This window comes from Dendrobates tinctorius, unplaced genomic scaffold (genome assembly GCF_039654945.1).
Source record: "Dendrobates tinctorius isolate UK_male_01 unplaced genomic scaffold, ASM3965494v1 ptg000165l, whole genome shotgun sequence".
NCBI classification, from domain to species: Eukaryota; Metazoa; Chordata; class Amphibia; order Anura; family Dendrobatidae; genus Dendrobates; species Dendrobates tinctorius.
The window spans coordinates 6016958-6035746 of record NW_027361832.1 but is presented as its reverse complement, the minus strand read 5'-3'; the positions used below and the strand labels follow the sequence as shown (position 1 = coordinate 6035746).

At 42.6% G+C, this 18789-nt stretch overlaps 1 protein-coding gene across 1 annotated transcript in view; it reads right to left on the bottom strand.

Moving 5' to 3' along the window:
- The window catches only part of LAPTM4B (lysosomal protein transmembrane 4 beta), a 174385-nt gene extending 155596 nt beyond the window's left edge, over positions 1–18789 (bottom strand). The window contains exon 1 of the mRNA XM_073550435.1: positions 18510–18789. Coding sequence (XP_073406536.1) covers positions 18510–18608 — 99 coding nt within the window. The 5' untranslated portion in view covers positions 18609–18789. The remainder of the gene's footprint in view (positions 1–18509) is intronic.

Genomic DNA, 18789 nt, shown 5'->3' with positions numbered 1-18789 from the left:
TTTTGCTGTAACGACCATAAACAGTGCTCCGGTTTTTTAGACACAGGTCACTTCACTTCATGCCCTAACTGGACAAGTGGGTCATATACCACATCATCTGACCGACCCACCCCTCCAAGGCTCTGTACTGGCTGCACTCTTTGTGTCTGGTGAGCATGCCCTAAATCCACCGTCAGGCACATGCGTTATGGACACTGCCATAGTCCATTGCATTCCGATTTTTTTTGGCTTGTACGGCACATGTCCAAGATCCCCTTGGACGTATCTACAGTAGATTTGTCCTAGGGAAAATAAGGTATGCTGGGATTTTTAGTTTTAGAAACTTGAAACTATAAGTCATATCCCTAAATTATGAAAAGAGCACATAATTTTACTATATCGTAGAAGGCCATCCTTTTTAAGCTGGCCATACCAGTTAGACTAATGTAAGTCAAACCCAATGATTTTGGCAAGGTCTGACAACCATCTCTTGTATAGAGACATGCTGACTCTTCTGCCGTATAACGGAAAGACCAGGAGGTTGGATTTCAATATGCCCAATCCTCTAGATCTCAGGAGAAAAGAGGCATGTGGCTTAGAACGAAAGAGATGATGGTTCATCCAGGCATTGATATGTGCCTAACTGCACCTAAAGGTAGGTACTAAACTTGTCTGCTATCAATATGATTAAAAATGGCTTCTGAGAAATGTTCTGCCATGCTGATTGTACAGTATCATCAAAATTCGCTGCTGGCAGCTCCTTTGCAGTTGCCGATCAATGACGTTCCAAATATGCTTAATAAAAAACAAGTCCGGAGACACTGCAGGCCATGGTAGCATGTGTAGGCCATGCAGGCTGCTCCCAATAGCATGAGCAACTTGCGAACTGGCATTGTTGTGTTGAAATACGGTTCTTGGGACATTTCGGAGAAATGGTCGTACCACTAGTTTCACGACCAAATCAATGTAACCCTAAGCTATTAGTGTACCTGTTAATGAATACAAGAAGGGTCTAGCTACAGTACATTATGCCACCCCACACCATAATCCCAGGAGTAGAACTGGTGTGACATTCCCTCTTGAAGGCCTCTCAAGCTGTTGCCCACATGGTCTCCAGATCAATATCTGGCTACCATTACGTCCAAGGCAAAAGTGGGACTCATTGCTGAAGAAGATAGACCTCCATTCCAGGCTCCATTACTGTCTTGCTCTGCACCATGATAGCGGAGACGTGAAGTCGATGGAGAACATGTAGCATAAAGTCTCGTACGTAGCCCAATAACATGCAAACGTCTTCTGATGGTTTGTGTAGACACTAACACCGTAGGCTTGGTATGTGACATCCAATTTCACTTACAGTACAGAATGGCTCAATTGTGGAACTAGTGGTATGGTCATTTCTCCAAAGTGTCCTAGGAACCAATTTTCAACACAAAACCAGGTCGCATGTTACTCATGCTACTTTGAGCAGTAGTAAATGTACTCCTACGATCTGCAGTGACTATGAACTCATCTACCTTCAAACATCAATCTGGGTTATAATTGGTCTGCAATCACAAAGGGAGCTGCCAGAGGCGGATGTTGATGATTTTTCCTTCTTAGTACTGCAATTTCAATGTTGAGGAGTGTATCTCAGAAAGGGTTAGTTAATCTGCCGTAATGTTTATACAATGACTTATTACAATGTGCAAGTTCCACGAAATCTCTTTCGAGTAAGGTTCCAGCTGCCAAAAGAACTATTTAGAACGGGTATCTAAAGAGATAATTAACTTAATTGCATCCAGGATGACTTCATATTAATCTCCTGAACATGTCACTCAGTCAACTGCAGAGGCAACCAATTTCTAGAAATTAGCAGGTCTTGTAATGGGATGGAACACCAGTCAGAGCAAACTGGCGTAATAACACTCTATAATAGTAAATTATATTGGAGTTTGACACCGGGCAATTAGCAAATCTGTACAAAGAAATATAAATCTTATTAAGAGGCATAAAACTGTAACAGATGATCTCATAATTAAAAATTTGCTTCAATTTACGTGGAATCTCCAACAAAGGAGGAAAATGATCTGGAAGGTAGGTGAATCATAACTGGAAGCATTATTATTATTGTTCAATAAGTTTTAGATTTAAATAGTTCTAAGACCCCCTATTTTCTAATGATAAGGCATTCTTATCTTTGGGGCAATAGTCACAGTCTCGCCTCCTTTGCCAGAATTACTGGACACATTAATATGCTAATTTTTTTAAAGGATTCTTCATGTTTTTGTAAATGTGATTCTAGATATATTTTGTAACAACTTGTGTACCAAAAATTGTACAACTCTAAGCAAAGAGCTATGTCTTGTATGGTAGCTCTGTGGAAAGGGCTGAGTTGCAGTACCGTGACCAGCCATGGATAAGAGTGGCAGTAATTTTGGTGCAAAAATAAATAGCTGTAGCAGAAGGTTATAGCACCTTTATTTCCAACTAGCCAAAGCTGAAGATTATTCAACCTCCTCAATGGTCTGACAGAATTTTTCTTGGATCAAACTGGCTGCGCCATGGCTTTTATCAGTTTCCCAAAACCAATGACTTTTATCAGTTTCCCAAAACCAACTGTAAGTGCAATAGTCACACTTCATATATGTCACGTGGTATGGTTGTAGTGGAGTGTCATTGAAAAGGTCTCATTCACATGAATTTAGACTCCTGCAATATGGCACCCCAAAAAAATCTATGGTGCCCTACTAAGCATATATCATTCTGCTGGTCTCTATGTAACATGCTATGTGGTGGCACATAGATTGTCTATGGCACTGTAGTACAGAGCGTCAGAGACACTGTGTACCTCCATATATGCTGTGTGCACCTGACTCTGACATGTGCCTAATGCCTAAGTAAGTTAAAGGGATTGTCCACTTTTTTAAACACTGTGACAATGGCCGTTGTCATTCATAAGATAGGATGGTGTTGAGTCATAGCTCAAATGAGGACTTTGTGGCTGTCATAGTTCATAAGGAAGGGCAGTGTAGAGACATTATTTTATAAGTGAGGACAGTATAGATGCCATGTATTATAAGAGGGACAGTGCGGAGGTTATATTTTGTACATGAAATAGTACAGTGAGGGGCAATAATTTATTCAGAGACACAAGATGGGTGGATATTTCGATTAATGCAGCACCATAATAATACTCTTATTTTTAAGGGCACAGTGTCAGGAGAATGCTGTAAAAGAGGGAAGTCTTCAGAGACAAGTCAAGGATGTGAAAAGTCACCATAGCATCTGGACCAGATGGAGAAGACAAAGATTAGAATGAATCCTATCAGAGAAGACGTCACCTGTAAGTTATCTGCATGTAAATGTTTATTTGTGACCCTGACTATGGCTAATCAGTACTGTGGCTCCTGCATGGTCTTCAGTTTGATGATGGATGGTAACATCATCAAACTCCCAGCATCATCTTACCATTGTTAAGGTTTACTGTAAGCTGTAGGTCCATATAGTACAAATGTACATAGTGGGAGCTGACCTGACACTACAAATAATCTCTGTACTAAAGCCCCCGTTACACACTGCGATATCGCTAGCAATATCGCTGTAAAGTCACCGATTTTGTGACGTTACAGCGATATTACTAGCGATATCGCTGCATGTGATACTTACCTCCGACCGGCTCCCCTGCTGGTTATCGCTGATCGCGCGAGAAGCTGCTGGACCATTCCTCGTCGTCCACTTCCTGCGGCGCTTCCTGTGGCGCCGACGAGCGACGCGTGGAGCCGGGCGGGAGGATGCAGGATCGCCGCATCTGACAGGTAAGTAGCGATCCCCGTCCCCAGCGATGTCGCTGGTGAGATCTGCCTGAGTGGCAGCTCACTAGCGACTACCTAGCGATTCACCAGCGATCCTGACCGCGTCATATCGCTGGTCGGGTTCGCTGGTGAGTCGCTAGGTGTAACGGTACCCTAAGTTTGATGCGTTAGTCATGAACTGATAATGGTTTGGCTGCTTTATTCAAGTAGTCATGGTGTTCCTGGAGATGTATTCATGTGCTGATAATGGTTCGGATTCTATATTTGTGTACTCACAATGGTTCTTGTACTGTATTCTTGTATTAAGGTAATTCTGGTGCTGTATTCATAGACTCATGATGGATACGGTGTTGTATTCATATAATGGTGGTTCTGACACTATATTAATGTATTGTTGCCGTTGGTGGTTCTTGTACTGCATTCTTGTACTGCATTCTTGTACTGCATTCTTGTACTGTTGGTGGGTCTGGAATGCTCTTTGAGTCCATTGTGAGAAAAGGGCAATACAGATGTTTGTTATTGTTGTTCTGGGGCTGTATTCATATACTGTTAATGGTCCTAGTGCTATATTAATGTACTGATTATGGTTCTGTGATGTTTTCATGTACAGATGATGGTTCCGGTTATGTAGTTAATTATGTATCGATGGTAAGTTTTGGAGCACACACTATTATCTGTGGCCGAGCGATCCCCTGATGAACCCCAGTGCTTCTAGGGGAAACGCGTTAGGACACTGGCAGCGATAGTTTTTTGATGGATTGGGCTTCAGATGGAACGCTGTACTATCACTACATAGCACAGAATAGTACCGAATCCTTCCTTTTTTTGTCTCTAAGATGAGTCATGCATGCTAGCATTGGTATATATGTGCTGATAACTATATTGGACATTGTGCTTCCACTGTGAAGTGGGCTTGTTTTTCTCAGTATGACATTTAGTCATTGAGGGTTGGAGGACAAATGTTATATGCAAGTATTTTTGTACACATCATGTGCACATTTTTTCTTTTTCTTATATTTAGGTGATATATGGACACATATTTTGGGATCTATACTCCACTTTTAAATGGATAGGCCATTGCACCCTTCTTGTAATATCGCTAGGTATCCTTTATTACATTAAGCATTTATTCTCCCACCATATATATTAATCTTTTTACTACACATTAGGCTTAGGTTAAATTAGGGCCAACAGGGACAGCCGTCGTGGAGTGGGGGCACCATACCGTGGAAACTTAGGGTGCCAACCTCTACTGCAAGGTAGGGCATCCACCAGGGATATATAGGGCTTGTTAGCCCACATACTGTGCAATATTTTCTATCTTTTTTCTCTACTGCCCTTATTCTTTGTAATCGAGATATTGCTCGTCTGCTGTTGGTATTTTAAATTCATGGTATCCTGGCCTACTAGACGACATTTTTAAATAACTTTCTGATAAAAGTTACTTTTTAGGGGTCCTTGTTTTGTTCTGGTTTTGTTTACTATTCCTAGGAGCTCACCTTATAGTCCTTTTAGTATTGGTGCTGCAATCATGAACTGATGGTGGTTTTGGTGCTGTATTCCTGTACTGATGATGGAAACATATTCAGAATTGAGAGTCCTCAGTGGTTGATACCTTTTAATGGCTAATTGAAAAGATGGTAACACATTGCAAGCTTTCGAGACTACTCAGGTCTCTTCTTCAGGCTAGACTTAAGGTACTGTCACACTTAGCGATGCACCAGCGATCCCGACTAGCAATATAACGCTGTCAGGATCAGTGGTGCATCGCTAAGTGGTCGCTAGTGAGCTGCCACACAGGCAGATCTCACCAGCGACATCGCTGGGGACGGGGGTCGCTATTTACCTGTCACACCAGGCGATCCTGCGTCCTCCCGCCCGGCTCCACACGTTGCTCGTCGTCACAGCAGGAAGCGCCACAGGAAGCTGACGATGAGAAACAGTCCAGGACGTTCTCGCACGATCAGCGATAACCAGCGGGGGAGCGGGTCGTAGGTAAGTATCAGCAGGGGCGTATCTAGGGGGGGGCAGCCGGGGCAGTTGCCCCGGGCGCAGCCAGCAGGGGGGCGCAGTCGGGCCGCCTAATGCAGTGGTCCGCAGTGTCCTCCTTGGCGGCTGCGTTCTGCCGCCCCCCGCCTGAGAGTCGGCGGTTCTCTGTGTCAGCTGTCAAACTGACAGCCGGGGCAGAGAAAGAGGCCGTGCCGGCTCCCAGGGAACAATTGTACTGGCGTCTATACAGACACCAGTACAATTGAAGCTCTGATCGCCGGGCCAGAGCGACGTCAGCAGCGTGATCAGGTCATGTGATCACGCTGCTGACGTCACTCCCCGGCGCCCAAAGCAAACGCTGGTGGTAAGTGTGCTCCTCTGTGGAGCTGAAGAACCACCGAAGATGGGAGATGAGGGGGAGTTAATGAGTGGAGATGGGGGGGATTTGTAGAGGGGATGGCGGTTAATGTGTGGGGGTATTTAGAGTGGGGATGGGGGTTAATGAGTGGGGATGGGGGTTAATGTGTGTGGGGGTTAATGAGTGGGGATTGGGTTAATGTGTGCGGGGGTTAATGAATGGGGATGGGGGTTAATGTGTGGGGGTATTTGGAGTGCAGATGGTTATTTAATGTGTGGGGGGATTTGGAGTGGTGGTGGGGGTTAATGAGTGGGGATTGGGTTAATGTGTGCGGGGGTTAATGAGTGGGGATTGGGTTAATGTGTGCGGGGGTTAATGAATGGGGATGGGGGTTAATGTATGGGGGCGTTAATGAGTGGGGTTGGGGTTAATGTTTGGGGGTATTTGGAGTGGGGGTGGGGGTTAATGAGTGGGGATGGGTTAATGTGTGGGGGATTTGGAGTGGGGATGGGGGGTTATTTAATGTGTGGGGGGGATTTGGAATGGGGATGGGGTACTTAATGTGTGTGGGGGATTGGGGATGGGGGGATTTAATGTGTGGGGAGATTTGAGGACACAAAATAAAGAGTATGTATGAGGAAACAGTATGGGGGATTGGTGCAGACAGTATGGGGAGCGAATGGGTTAATGTATGTGGATGGACACAGTATGGGGAGTCAGGGATATGTGTGAGCAGACAGTATAGCGAGTGAGGGGGTAAATATATGAGGAGACAGTATGGTGAACAGGGGGGATGTTAGAGGAGACAGTATGAGGAGGGAGGGGAATAGTGTGAGGAGACAGTATATTGCAGACATTTTTATTTAGGAGCATTATAATGACACTTCTATCTTTAAGGGCGTCGTGTGGAGATTTGCTGCAGAAGACCGGAGAAGATGGAAGTCTACAGAGACGAGATGTGGATGAGAAAACTCATCATGGGGTCTAGAAGAAAAGGTGACTGACTGCAGAGACGACGTCATCTATAAGGTACCTGGATGTATTGTTTTTTGTGATACCGACTAATTCTCATGTTTTTATTTGTTAGGAACATTAAAGGGGCTGTCCAGGTTTGTGCTGAGTCTGCAGTCATTCCTTGTGACTGCAGACTTCTGAATTCTCACAGTGCTCACTGAACGCTGTCAGGATTCTCTCGTGCCGGTAATTTACATACATGCGGTCACATGCTGACTAGACATGTGTGGCCTCACTCAATGAAAATGAACGGAGCGAGGCCAGGCACGTCTAGTCGGAATGTGGCCAGAAGTATATAAATCACATACTTGTGCTGACATGACCGTGTACATCGGCAAGGGAGAATACTAAATGTGTGCAGGGCATTCGTTGTGAGAATTCAGAAGCTGCAATGTCAGGACTCAGCTCTGCAGGTTCCAGTAGTCGTCACACGGACACCTCACTCATATGCGATTTTCATACTTATGATCCTGTGACAACGAGCTTCTCTTCCTGCTTCTCTCAGTTTTGAACATTGAGAGCATTAGGAGGAGCAGCTCGCAGGTACATGGCTAAGTGTGCAAGTCGCATATGTACTTGGGCGGGGGGGGGGGGGCGCGGAACCGAATTCTTGCCCCGGGTGCCAGAAAGCCTAGATACTCCTCTGAGTATCAGACACAGCGATATCGCTAGCAATATCGCTATAACGTCAAAAGTTATAGCGATATTGCTAGCGATATCTCTTTGTGTGACAGGCCCTTAATACAAAATCTGAAGAGTCACATATTTATGCACAATACAACACAGAAAAAATGCAATAGATAACACAAGTATGATTACTGTGTTATATGCATGTGCTGATGATGGTCCTGGTGCTGTATTGTTGTACTTATGGTGGTTCGGGTGCTGAATTTATGTATTGTTCTTGTTCCTGAATGTGTACAGATATAGAAATCTACAAACTTGTCATGTGAAGTGCTATGTTGCTCTGTTAATAAAGTGGTCTACTCTGACTAACTATTATCATATTTTTACTTCTGTTAGGAGCATTAAACTTTTTTATTTGGTGTGGGGGAGAGTGAAAAAATGGGAGTCCTTCCTTTATGTGCTGTGTAATCTGTGTAGGTTCTGCATACCTGTGAAATACTTGTATGACTTCTACATTATAGATACTCAAAAAGGCAACGCTATGTATTTGTGGTGTTGCATAGGACTGCAGGGTACATCTACTACATTACCTGCAGGAAAATGTGCCTTTAATTTTATTTTATTGATGAAGGAGGGGTGTGTAACTGGGTGTGGTTTGAAGAAAGGGATGTTGTTTGAAAAATGGGTGTATGTAAACAGGGGACCTGCTGTTAAAAATTTGAATCCACCCCTTCCAGTTTATACCAGAAAATCAGTCCCCAACGCATTTATTAAAATAAAGAGAAAAAAAATGAAAAAATGGACAATCCCTTATAGAACTGCAGATTCTCATTATTTTTCTCATAAAAGTAAATGTGACCTTGTGACAAGCCTACATAAAACTGAAAATGTGACAAGGTCAAGTGTAATGTCATACCCTTCAGCCAATGACAATGAATAAACAATGGCTGTAATTCAAGGAGTTCCATACAAAACCCGATCCAGTAATGACAGACAGCAGAGTAATAACTGATAAAGCCTTGCCTGAAGACCTTGTTAGTGGAAAATCTATTGCGCAGAAGGACTTTTTTTTTCTCTTTAGAAACCACAAATAGTTGCTCTATCAGTCCTTTACTAGTTTAAAGCTGAGCGATACCAATTTAATTCCCATTTTAGATCCCACAAGTATTGTTGTCAGGTTCTCCAAGCTTAGGTTTTTGAATGGAAAAACTGCCTATAAAGGTTATGTTCACATGTTGCTTTTTTGCTGAGTTTTTTTTTTTTTTACAGCGTTTGTATGCAAATTAAAAGTGGCTTTTTATGGTAGAAGCAAAAGCTAAGAGATTTTCAGAAATCTCATGCACACGCTTGTTTTTTTTTCTTTACTGAGTTGGAAAACTGCAACGTTTTTGAAATCTGAACAATGACAATTATTTCATTATTTATGCAGTTTTTTCACCCATAGAAAGTAATGAGAAAGCGCAAAAATGGAACTAAGCGTTTTTTTGCAGCGTTTTTGGTGAATAGAGATAATCTTATTAAACATGCGCTGTAGACAGATCACACAAGTAATCCGCACCGAAAAAAAAAACAAACGGCAAAAACACTGAAAAAAGTGTGTTTCGATCGTAGTGTTTTTTACTGCTAAGAGAGCAGGTTTTGGCTACTGAAAAAAAACACTGCAAAAATGCAATATGTGAACACAGCCTTGTATGGCAAATCTGTGGGAGATCATTTACGCCTTGTTCACACACGGTTTTGCTAAGAGTTGACCTGATCCAAAATACTACTCAAAAGCCAGTTCAAAAACACTTTAAAAAATGTTTCATTATGAAAAACTCATTCACTTCTATAGGAAATCCAATTTGCTGTTCATATAAGATTTTTTAAGTGTTTTTTTTTTCTTGAAGATGTTTTGAAAAAGAAAAAAAAAGTGCAGGTTGCTTCTTTGAAGCAGATTTTGATCTGCTTCAAAGAAGATTTTGACCTCTCTCTCTCCTGGTATCTTTCCCTCCTCATTTAAGTATGCCATCATACATCCACTACTTAAAAAACCATCCCTCGACCAAACCTGTCTCTAATCTTCCCTTCATCTCTAAACTCCTGGAACGCCTGGTCCACTCCCGTCTTATCCGCTATCTCTTTGATAACTCTCTTCTCGACCCTCTCCAATCCGGTTTCCGCTCTTTACACTCTACTGAAACTGCCCTCACTAAAGTCTCTAATGATCTACTAACAGCTAAATCAAATGGTCATTACTCCATGCTAATTCTCTTGGATCTCTCTGCAGCATTCGACACTGTGGATCATCAGCTCCTCCTCACTATGCTCCATTCCATTGGCCTCAAGGACACCGCTCTCTCTTGGTTCTCCTCCTATCTCTCTGACCACTCCTTTACTGTATCTTTTGCCGGTTCCTCCTCCTCTCATCTTCCCCTTACTGTTGGGGTTCCTCAAGGATCGGTTCTAGGCCCTCTCCTCTTCTCTTTGTACACTGCCCCTATTGGTCAAACAATCAGTAGATTTGGGTTCCAGTACCATCTCTATGCTGATGACACCCAATTATACGCTTCTTCTCCTGACATCACGCCAGCCTTTCTAGAAAACACCGGCAATTGTCTAAACCCTGTTTCCAACATCATGTCCTCACTATATCTGAAACTGAACCTGTCAAAGACTGAACTCCTTGTCTTTCCTCCCGTTACTAATGTACCTATACCCGACATTGCCATTTCTGTGTGTGGCTCCACTATTACTCCCCAGCAACATGCCCGCTGGCTTTCCTTCGCCCCCCACATTCGATCACTGGCTCGCTCTTGTCATCTGCACCTCAAAAACATTTCTAGAATTCGACCTTTTCTTACTTTTGACTCTGCAAAAACTCTTACTGTTTTCTCTTATTCATTCTCGTCTGGACTATTGTAACTCTCTTCTAATCGGTCTCCCTCTTACCAAACTCTCCACTCTCCAATTTGTCTTGAATGCTGCTGCCAGGATCATATTCCTCACCAATCGTTACACCGATACCTCTACCTTGTGCCAGTCATTACACTGGCTACCCATCCACTCCAGAATTCAGTATAAACTTATTACCCTCACCCACAAAGCCCTCCATGGCTCAGCACCACCCTATATCTCCTCCCTTGTTTCAGTATACCACCCAACCCGCGCCCTTCGCTCTGCTGATGATCTGAGGTTAGCATCCTCAATAGTCAGAACCTCCCACTCCCGTCTCCAAGACTTTACACGTGCTGCGCCAATTCTTTGGAATGCACTTCCCAGGTCAATACGTTTAGTCCCCAATCCCCACAATTTTAAGTGTGCTCTGAAAACGCATTTATTCAGACTGGCCTATCGCCTCAACACATTAACCTAATCTATCCCTGTGTGGCACAGCCAAAAGTTTTACCATAGCCAGGTTCCCATTATTATGTTCCCACATGCTTTATGCATCCATTAGCCCTCTGTGTCTGTACTGTTACACACTTAACATTATGGCTGGTCCATACAATCAGGGCAACTGTTACCACCCACCTTTCGTGTCTACCTCTTTCCTCATAGACTGTAAGCTTGCGAGCAGGGCCCTCATTCCTCTTGGTATCTGTTATGATCTATGTGATTATTGTTATGCTGTAATGTCTATTGTCTGTACAAATCCCCTCTGAAATGTAAAGTGCTGCGGAATATGTCGGCGCTATAGAAATAAAATTTATTATTATTATTATTATTGATCGAATCTGCTACAAACTCTAAAAGGAAAAGGCTGCAAAAAATGCTTCAGGAAAAAAAAACTTTTCCAAAATACTTCCAAACCACTTTTTTGGAAATTCAAAAAAACTCTTTAAAAAAAAATAAGCTGAAGAATTAAAACCTTTCTGTGGTAGAAGTCATGCTATGGAGTGTCATTTTGGCACCTGCCTTACCTCCTGGCTCAGAGACAGCGACATAGTGTTGGGAGTCACAGGGGTCACAACAGATTTTATTTGAAGGGAATCTGTCACCGGGTTTTTGCTACCTAATTTGAGAGAAGCATGATGTAGGGGCAGAGACCCTGATTTCAGGGATGTATCACTTACTGGAATGCTTTGTGTAATTTTTATGAAATCACTGTTTATCAGAAGGACTAGTAAACCTGCTGCCTGGTAGTCCAACCCCGCCCCCTCCACTGACTGGCTGCTTTCTGCCTATGCACAGTCCACACCGAAAGACCACCACCAACTCAATCAAGCTCTTCATATCTTTTCGGAGTCACGGCCAACACCCCGGATCTTATGTGGATTTGTTTTCACGTTTATGTTTTACAGCAAATTTAATAATAAATAAATCTCATAAGAGCAACAAAAAAGCGGCACACCGGCTAGTATGTATGAATGTCATTAACTGGACAACTTCACAAATGTATGAAATAAATGAAACCAGCAAGAGGTGAAATGTTCAGAAAATGCAGGAAAGCAAACATCCGGGATTGGTTTTACCTTTGTCTGACACATGCAATTGACACCAGCCATGTACTGTAACCCACCGCTCTATGGATTCCTATCAGCAAAGGCAAATGAAACCATTGTCTTTATTCATATATTTGACATTCTATGACATAGAAGTTCTGGTATTGTTGTCATTATCGGCTCACAAGGTGCAGGCTATAGGTGCCACACCAGACAGCAACACATGGAGTAGACATGGCTCTATACGTGTCTCATCAGGACATGCGTCCATGTACAGGCTCAATCAGTGGGCAATGAAATTCTATGGATACTGTTCTTCCTTATGGGATTGTCACTTGGCAGTTGACCGAGCTGTGCAGGTCCGTAACTGAGTAGTTCCGTCCTGCTGATCTGCGAAGCTGCCGGTTGTCACACCCCCAACGATCAGACAAGGATAGGCCATCAATGTTATTGTCCTGGACAGCCATTTAAGGATATTTGGCCAAAACAGACTTTTCTCCAACAAAAAGCCAACATTCACAAACACCTGTTTCAGGGTTCTTGCCCCTCATAAGTGCATAGTTGGGTACGGGTTGTCTGGATGAGAGGAGATGCTTTTGATGGATTCATAGGCCAAGCAATGTTTCATGGAAAAAGGGTTTGCAAATGAGTTCTCTTCCAGGAAAAATAACGCATCTGTCTATATAGTACCACATTTAGGAGGCCTCCACACAAAATAGATGGTGGTTGTTTAGTCTTGTCGAATAATTTAGATTGCTGATATTAATCCATTGTGTATAGTGGGCTATTAGGTGGCTGTCCTCTCTGCCACTGCGACAAGTGTTCCCCCTACAAAGTCAATGAATGGGTCAAGGAGACATTTCCTTTCATAGGAAGACAACAATTTCTACAGTTTCTAAAGTGATCTAAACATAGAACATGTGGTTGTGATCGCTACTAATATTTGTTTCGCGACAATCAATTTTAGTTTTTATTTCTTATTGACTGGTCTATACCTCAGATCTAACAGCAGAGGTTTTCGCTTTCCCTCCATGGAAACACAACACAGATGACAACGTATGAAAGACCAATAAGAAGATGTCTATATCACTGGGGACAGAGCTTAGACAGCTGGTGGCAGGGAAGGAATAGAGCCAGCAAATAGCAACGTGTTGGATCGGAACCGTCACAACGACAGCAGTGTCACTGGGGGATGTGTTAATAGTCTTCACTGCAGTTTTTCCCCTTCAAATGTCAATCAATCATTTATGATATTGCCCTGTATATTGGATTCATATTCACTATTATAAAAGTAATGTCCAGAAATTAGGGGTTTTTTTTAATGCTTTTGAAACCAAACACAAACTATTTCATAATTGCTGTAGCATCTATTTCATTTTTGTCTGGAGCGATTCATTTTTGTTAAAAGTCCCCCATACACATTAGACTAAAGTGGGAAGAACCTGCTGATATCTGTGAGATCTAATGTGTATGGGGGTCCTCCCAACTTTACCCCGACAAGGAGGAGAAGGATCTGACTACTTGGATCTCCAAAGGATGATTCTCATGTTCACAGTGAGATAAGTCGGCTGGCAGAGGCTCTCTGAAGGCTACAAAGGCTTGGTTGGGCGTTCCACTCTATGGAGAAGTTGGAGGAGATAGTTTTCAACTGAACAAATGTGTTGGGTCTTCAGAGTCTTACATAGTGTCCCACTGTGGAGACCCCTACAATCCGCTGTAATCTAAGGAGAAACTTGACAAAGGCTGGCTGTACACATTACATGGCTGTCGGCCAATAGATCGTTCAACTGAAAGCCATCTCAGCCAATACTTTGATCATAGAATGTTAATGTTGGAAGGGACCTCCAGGGTCATCGTGTCCAACCCTCTGCTCAATGAAGGATTCACTGTCTGTCCAGCCAGTTTGAAGACTTCCATTGTAGGAGAACTCCCCACCTCTCGTGGCAGCCTGTTCCACTCATTGATCACCCTCACTGTCAAAAAGTTTTTTTCTAATATCTAATCTGTATCTTTCCCCTTTCAGTTTCATTCCATTGCTTCCTGCGTTTCCATGTGCAAATGAAAATAATGATGATCCCTCTACACTGTGACGTTCCTTCAGATATTTGTAGACAGCTATTAAGTCTCCTCTTAGCCATCTTTTTTGGTAAGCTAAACATTCCCATATCAGCCGAGCAATCCTGTGTTCTTTATGAGAAAGTTGCTGACTGACATATCAGTGGGTGACTTATGAAGAATTGTGCAATTGGCAATCCAAAATTGGACATGCCTGATCGAGATCACTTCTGACCATCATTTGGCTGGAGCCCCCATTAACATTAGACCATTGACCAAACCCGTTGATATTGGTGGGTTCAGCCAACATAAGTCTAATGTGTATGGCGAGCTTAAGTGTTCAATGTCCATGCAGTCCCTCCACAGATTAATATAGGATGCTTGGGTCTCCCTGGCTCTCCAAATCAAAAAATGCTCTTTGTAGTAGCTCTTCACTACTTTAAAAATCTTTGTTCTATTAACTTAGAATTCCCTACTTGAAAATGTTTTTTCCTTTAAGCAGCTTCTTAATAGATCATATTCCATGTAACATCAAAAGAAAAAATAAAATAAATTTTCTGTTACATACTGTAGGTAAATTTATATTTAAATGCCCAATATAAAATAAAAAATATATACCGTATATATATATATATTCATTTCCCAGAGAGCTGCTGTTTCAAGAGGTCACTAAACATTACGACACCTTACCGCTGCAGCCAATCAGACAGTGAACAGCTGCAGCTCAAAGTGGACATCCGCTATGATGGAACACTAAACGACTTCAGTCGATCACCGATGCCAGTCTGGGAGGTGCGTATATGGTTTGTTTGTTTTTTTTAATTTTATATCTGAAACTTGAGTAATTAAGTAGTTGACACCCTTTTTACCTCTTGGCATCATCCACTGTAAATACATCACAAATGTAGAACAAAGGGACCTAATGCCCAACAGGACTGAGACACTGTTGGGCATCTGCAGGTCACTATGCAGTACTGTATTTAACAGAGTAGGGACCCACGTAAAGAGACCACTATGCCTGACTGTGGGCTTACTGACTTTGATCAAACTATTAACTAAGAACCTCGTGTTAAGTTTTGAAAACAATTACTTAGCTGTAGTAGATCAATTAACAATATTTGGATGTCCGCTACAGGCCCTTTTCCCCTACATATGAGGAATATAATACACTGTATATATTATAACAGAAGGTACCAGGGAGGGTATGGAGCGGGATCAGGATCTGAGCTTGCACCATACACTCTGCTGCAATGGCCCCATCTATCATCCTATCGTCCACCACAAATTTCCCCACACCTCAACATGATCAAGTGTTGACTATAGATCAGCACGGCATCTGAGGGCCTAATGAAGATCACCAAGTCTACCATCTTAGTACTCCTATTAGGCTTAGAGTCAAGGCTTAGGGGAATGAGGACCGTAAAACACCAGTAATTGTTGGACTAAAAGTGACATGCTTAGGGTAAACCTGCTCAACGGAAATCTATCCTTTGCAAAGATCAACTGTGGTTGCACTGGGAACGTCTCAGGTCCTGGGGTGATGTGGACGTGGAACAGAGCAGGTGTCAAAACTCAAAACATATGACGGAGGAGGAAAGTCAAAGGCGACTTGTCAGGAGGTCTTCAGAGAGAGGGCCCTATGGGCACTGCCCATCCAATCAACGGCACAGACGATCCCTGGTATAAATGAAATGTCTATGGACATGAAGCTGCATGTACTGTAATATATACTAATACATAGAATGAATGATTATTGATCCCTGTCCAGCAGGCATTAACTCAGTGTTATGAAACTGAGCGTTGTTCTATATCAGGGCGTAAGCCGATTTACTAGTTCACTTTAAAGGACATCACCTGAGGTTAAAGTTAGAGCGCATGTACTCATTAGTAAGAGTCCGTGAGTCATTCTCTTCTCTACATGTTGTTTCATAATATATACAAAACATGGATGACAACTTTTATAGGTGCAGCTGCTCCTTAGGGGGCATCACTCAGCTCCCTAATTCAGCAGTGATCCTTAATCCACTCCTGTATCATCGTAAAGAGGCAAAAGTCTGGGAAAGAGGATGTATCCCCCCGATGTAATGTCAATCATATTGGGTGTCACGAAAACAGGTTTCTCTCAGAAGTAGTTGAATACATTGTTTTAACTATTTAATGGACAATTACAGTTTAAGAATTTATATATACTATTTTCTATCTTAGATTGTGTGATTATTGTATGTAGCTGGTCTGCAACATTTATAATACTGGTGTCTTCTTATGTTGCAGAAGGGCCATTTGGGCCCATGTACAATGGCTAAATGAGGACCCCCTAAAGCACTGTCCTTCATCTGCAGAATTAGCAAAAATGGCATTTCAGAAAATTGAGGCTCTAGAAGTTGTATTTACAGCCATTTTAAAACTACTGTACTAAATTGGTGATAGGACCACAGTGCTGGTGTCAGGAGCAATAAGATGGCATGGGAACCATGGAGTAGGGTCCAGGAGCCGGACAATGGTGTCAGGACCACTGCACATTTATCAGGCCTTTACATGGGTGTAAGCTGGATATATTTCCTTATTAGACATGCAGCTGCACCACTAGCATGCTGTAGGGATTAATAAAATGGTGTCAGGACCACAGTGTTGGTGTCAGTATTGATAAAATGGTGTCAGGACCACGGTGTTGGTGTCAGCATTGATAAAATGGTGTCAGGACCATAGTGTTGGTGTCGGTATTGATAAAATGGTGTCAAGACCACAGTGTTGGTGTCAGTATTGATAAAAGGGTGTCAGGACCAAGGTGTTGGTGTCAGTATTGATAAAATGGTGTCAGGACCATAGTGTTGGTGTCGGTATTGATAAAATGGTGTCAAGACCACAGTGTTGGTGTCAGTATTGATAAAATGGTGTCGGGACCACAGTGTTGGTGTCAGTATTGATAAAATGGTGTCGGGACCACAGTGTTGGTGTCAGCATTGATAAAATGGTGTCGGGACCACAGTGTTGGTATCAGTATTGATAAAATGGTGTCAGGACCACGGTGTTGGTGTCAGGATTGATAAAATGGTGTCAGGACCATAGTGTTGGTGTCAGTATTGACAAAATGGTGTCGGGACCACGGTGTTGGTGTCAGTTTTAATAAAATGGTGTCAGGACCACAGTGTTGGTGTCAGTATTGATAAAATGGTGTTGGGACCACGGTGTTGGTGTCAGTATTAATAAAATGGTGTCAGGACCACAGTGTTGGTGTCAGTATTGATAAAATGGTGTCGGGACCACGGTGTTGGTGTCAGTATTGATAAAATGGTGTCGGGACCACGGTGTTGGTGTCCGTATTGATAAAATGGTGTCAGGACCACAGTGTTGGTGTCAGTATTGATAAAATGGTGTCAAGACCATGGTGTGTTGGCATCAGTCTTGTTAAAATGGAACTACGGTGTTGTTGTCAAGAAAATGGTGTCAGGAACACGGTGTTAATGTCAGGAATAATAAAATGGTAGTTGTTTTCAGTTGGAAATAGTCTCTGATCTCACGTGTCTACGACACTGACCGGGAGTCAGGACCACAGAGTTGGTGTCAGGATGAATAAAGTGGTGGCAGGACCTTCTAGACAGTTTCAGGTCTTGGCATGTGTAGTGGACAGGTTCTCAGTTCGAAATAGTCAATAATCTGACATGATTCATTATACAGTAATTACATGGATTACGTCACTTAGAATACCATAATAGACCCCTAAACAATATAGGCTTCCTGGGAAATCCCAATAACTACCCCGTATATAAAATGACAGCAAATAAGAGCATTGTGTAACCACATTCCTAGGCCTTCCATAAGACAATACAACAGGAAAACAATATAGAAGGCAGGTTTTGTATAACGCATCCTAAGCTTTCGCATGACTAATAATAGTGGGACATGCATGTGCCAGCAAATGTGCACATCGTATAACAAATCTACAAGGATCTTGGCTCTGAACCCCTCTAGAAATCCCATGGTGGTGTCAATGAGTGTTAATTCTCGGGTATACCCTAAATTAATTTTAAGATAGAGTCCACCATAGACATGGACAGACCTCGATATCGGTCAAATACAAAATATGCCAAAAGTAAGATTGAATGAAACAACATCGACCTGTAGAGAAGTAGGATGAAATATTAGGGATGCGACAAAAAACGGCTGAAGAAGATACATGGAGATTTTGCCTTGTCACATTACAGATCTTTCCAAAATCTGCCTCCCGCACATGGTGCGGATGAAGGGCTAGGATAATGAGATCCTCCTTACCAGGTTCCACACACCAAGGATGATTGTTCCGGTGCGGACATGACAACACAAGCAACAGCTGTTCGAGTAGAATCGAGCCCATGGTGAATGCATCTTCATGTCTTGGGATTTTATAAAATGAAATCAATGCCAGGAATTAGTGTCTTCAATATTGCAGAGGAAAGTCTAGAGCTATTTCTTCCTGGGTAGCAGAGATCCAGGCTGCTTCAATGCATGGGAATGATCAGCAAAGCTTCAGCACCACAGACAAGGATAACACAGAGACAGCATCACTAGTCAG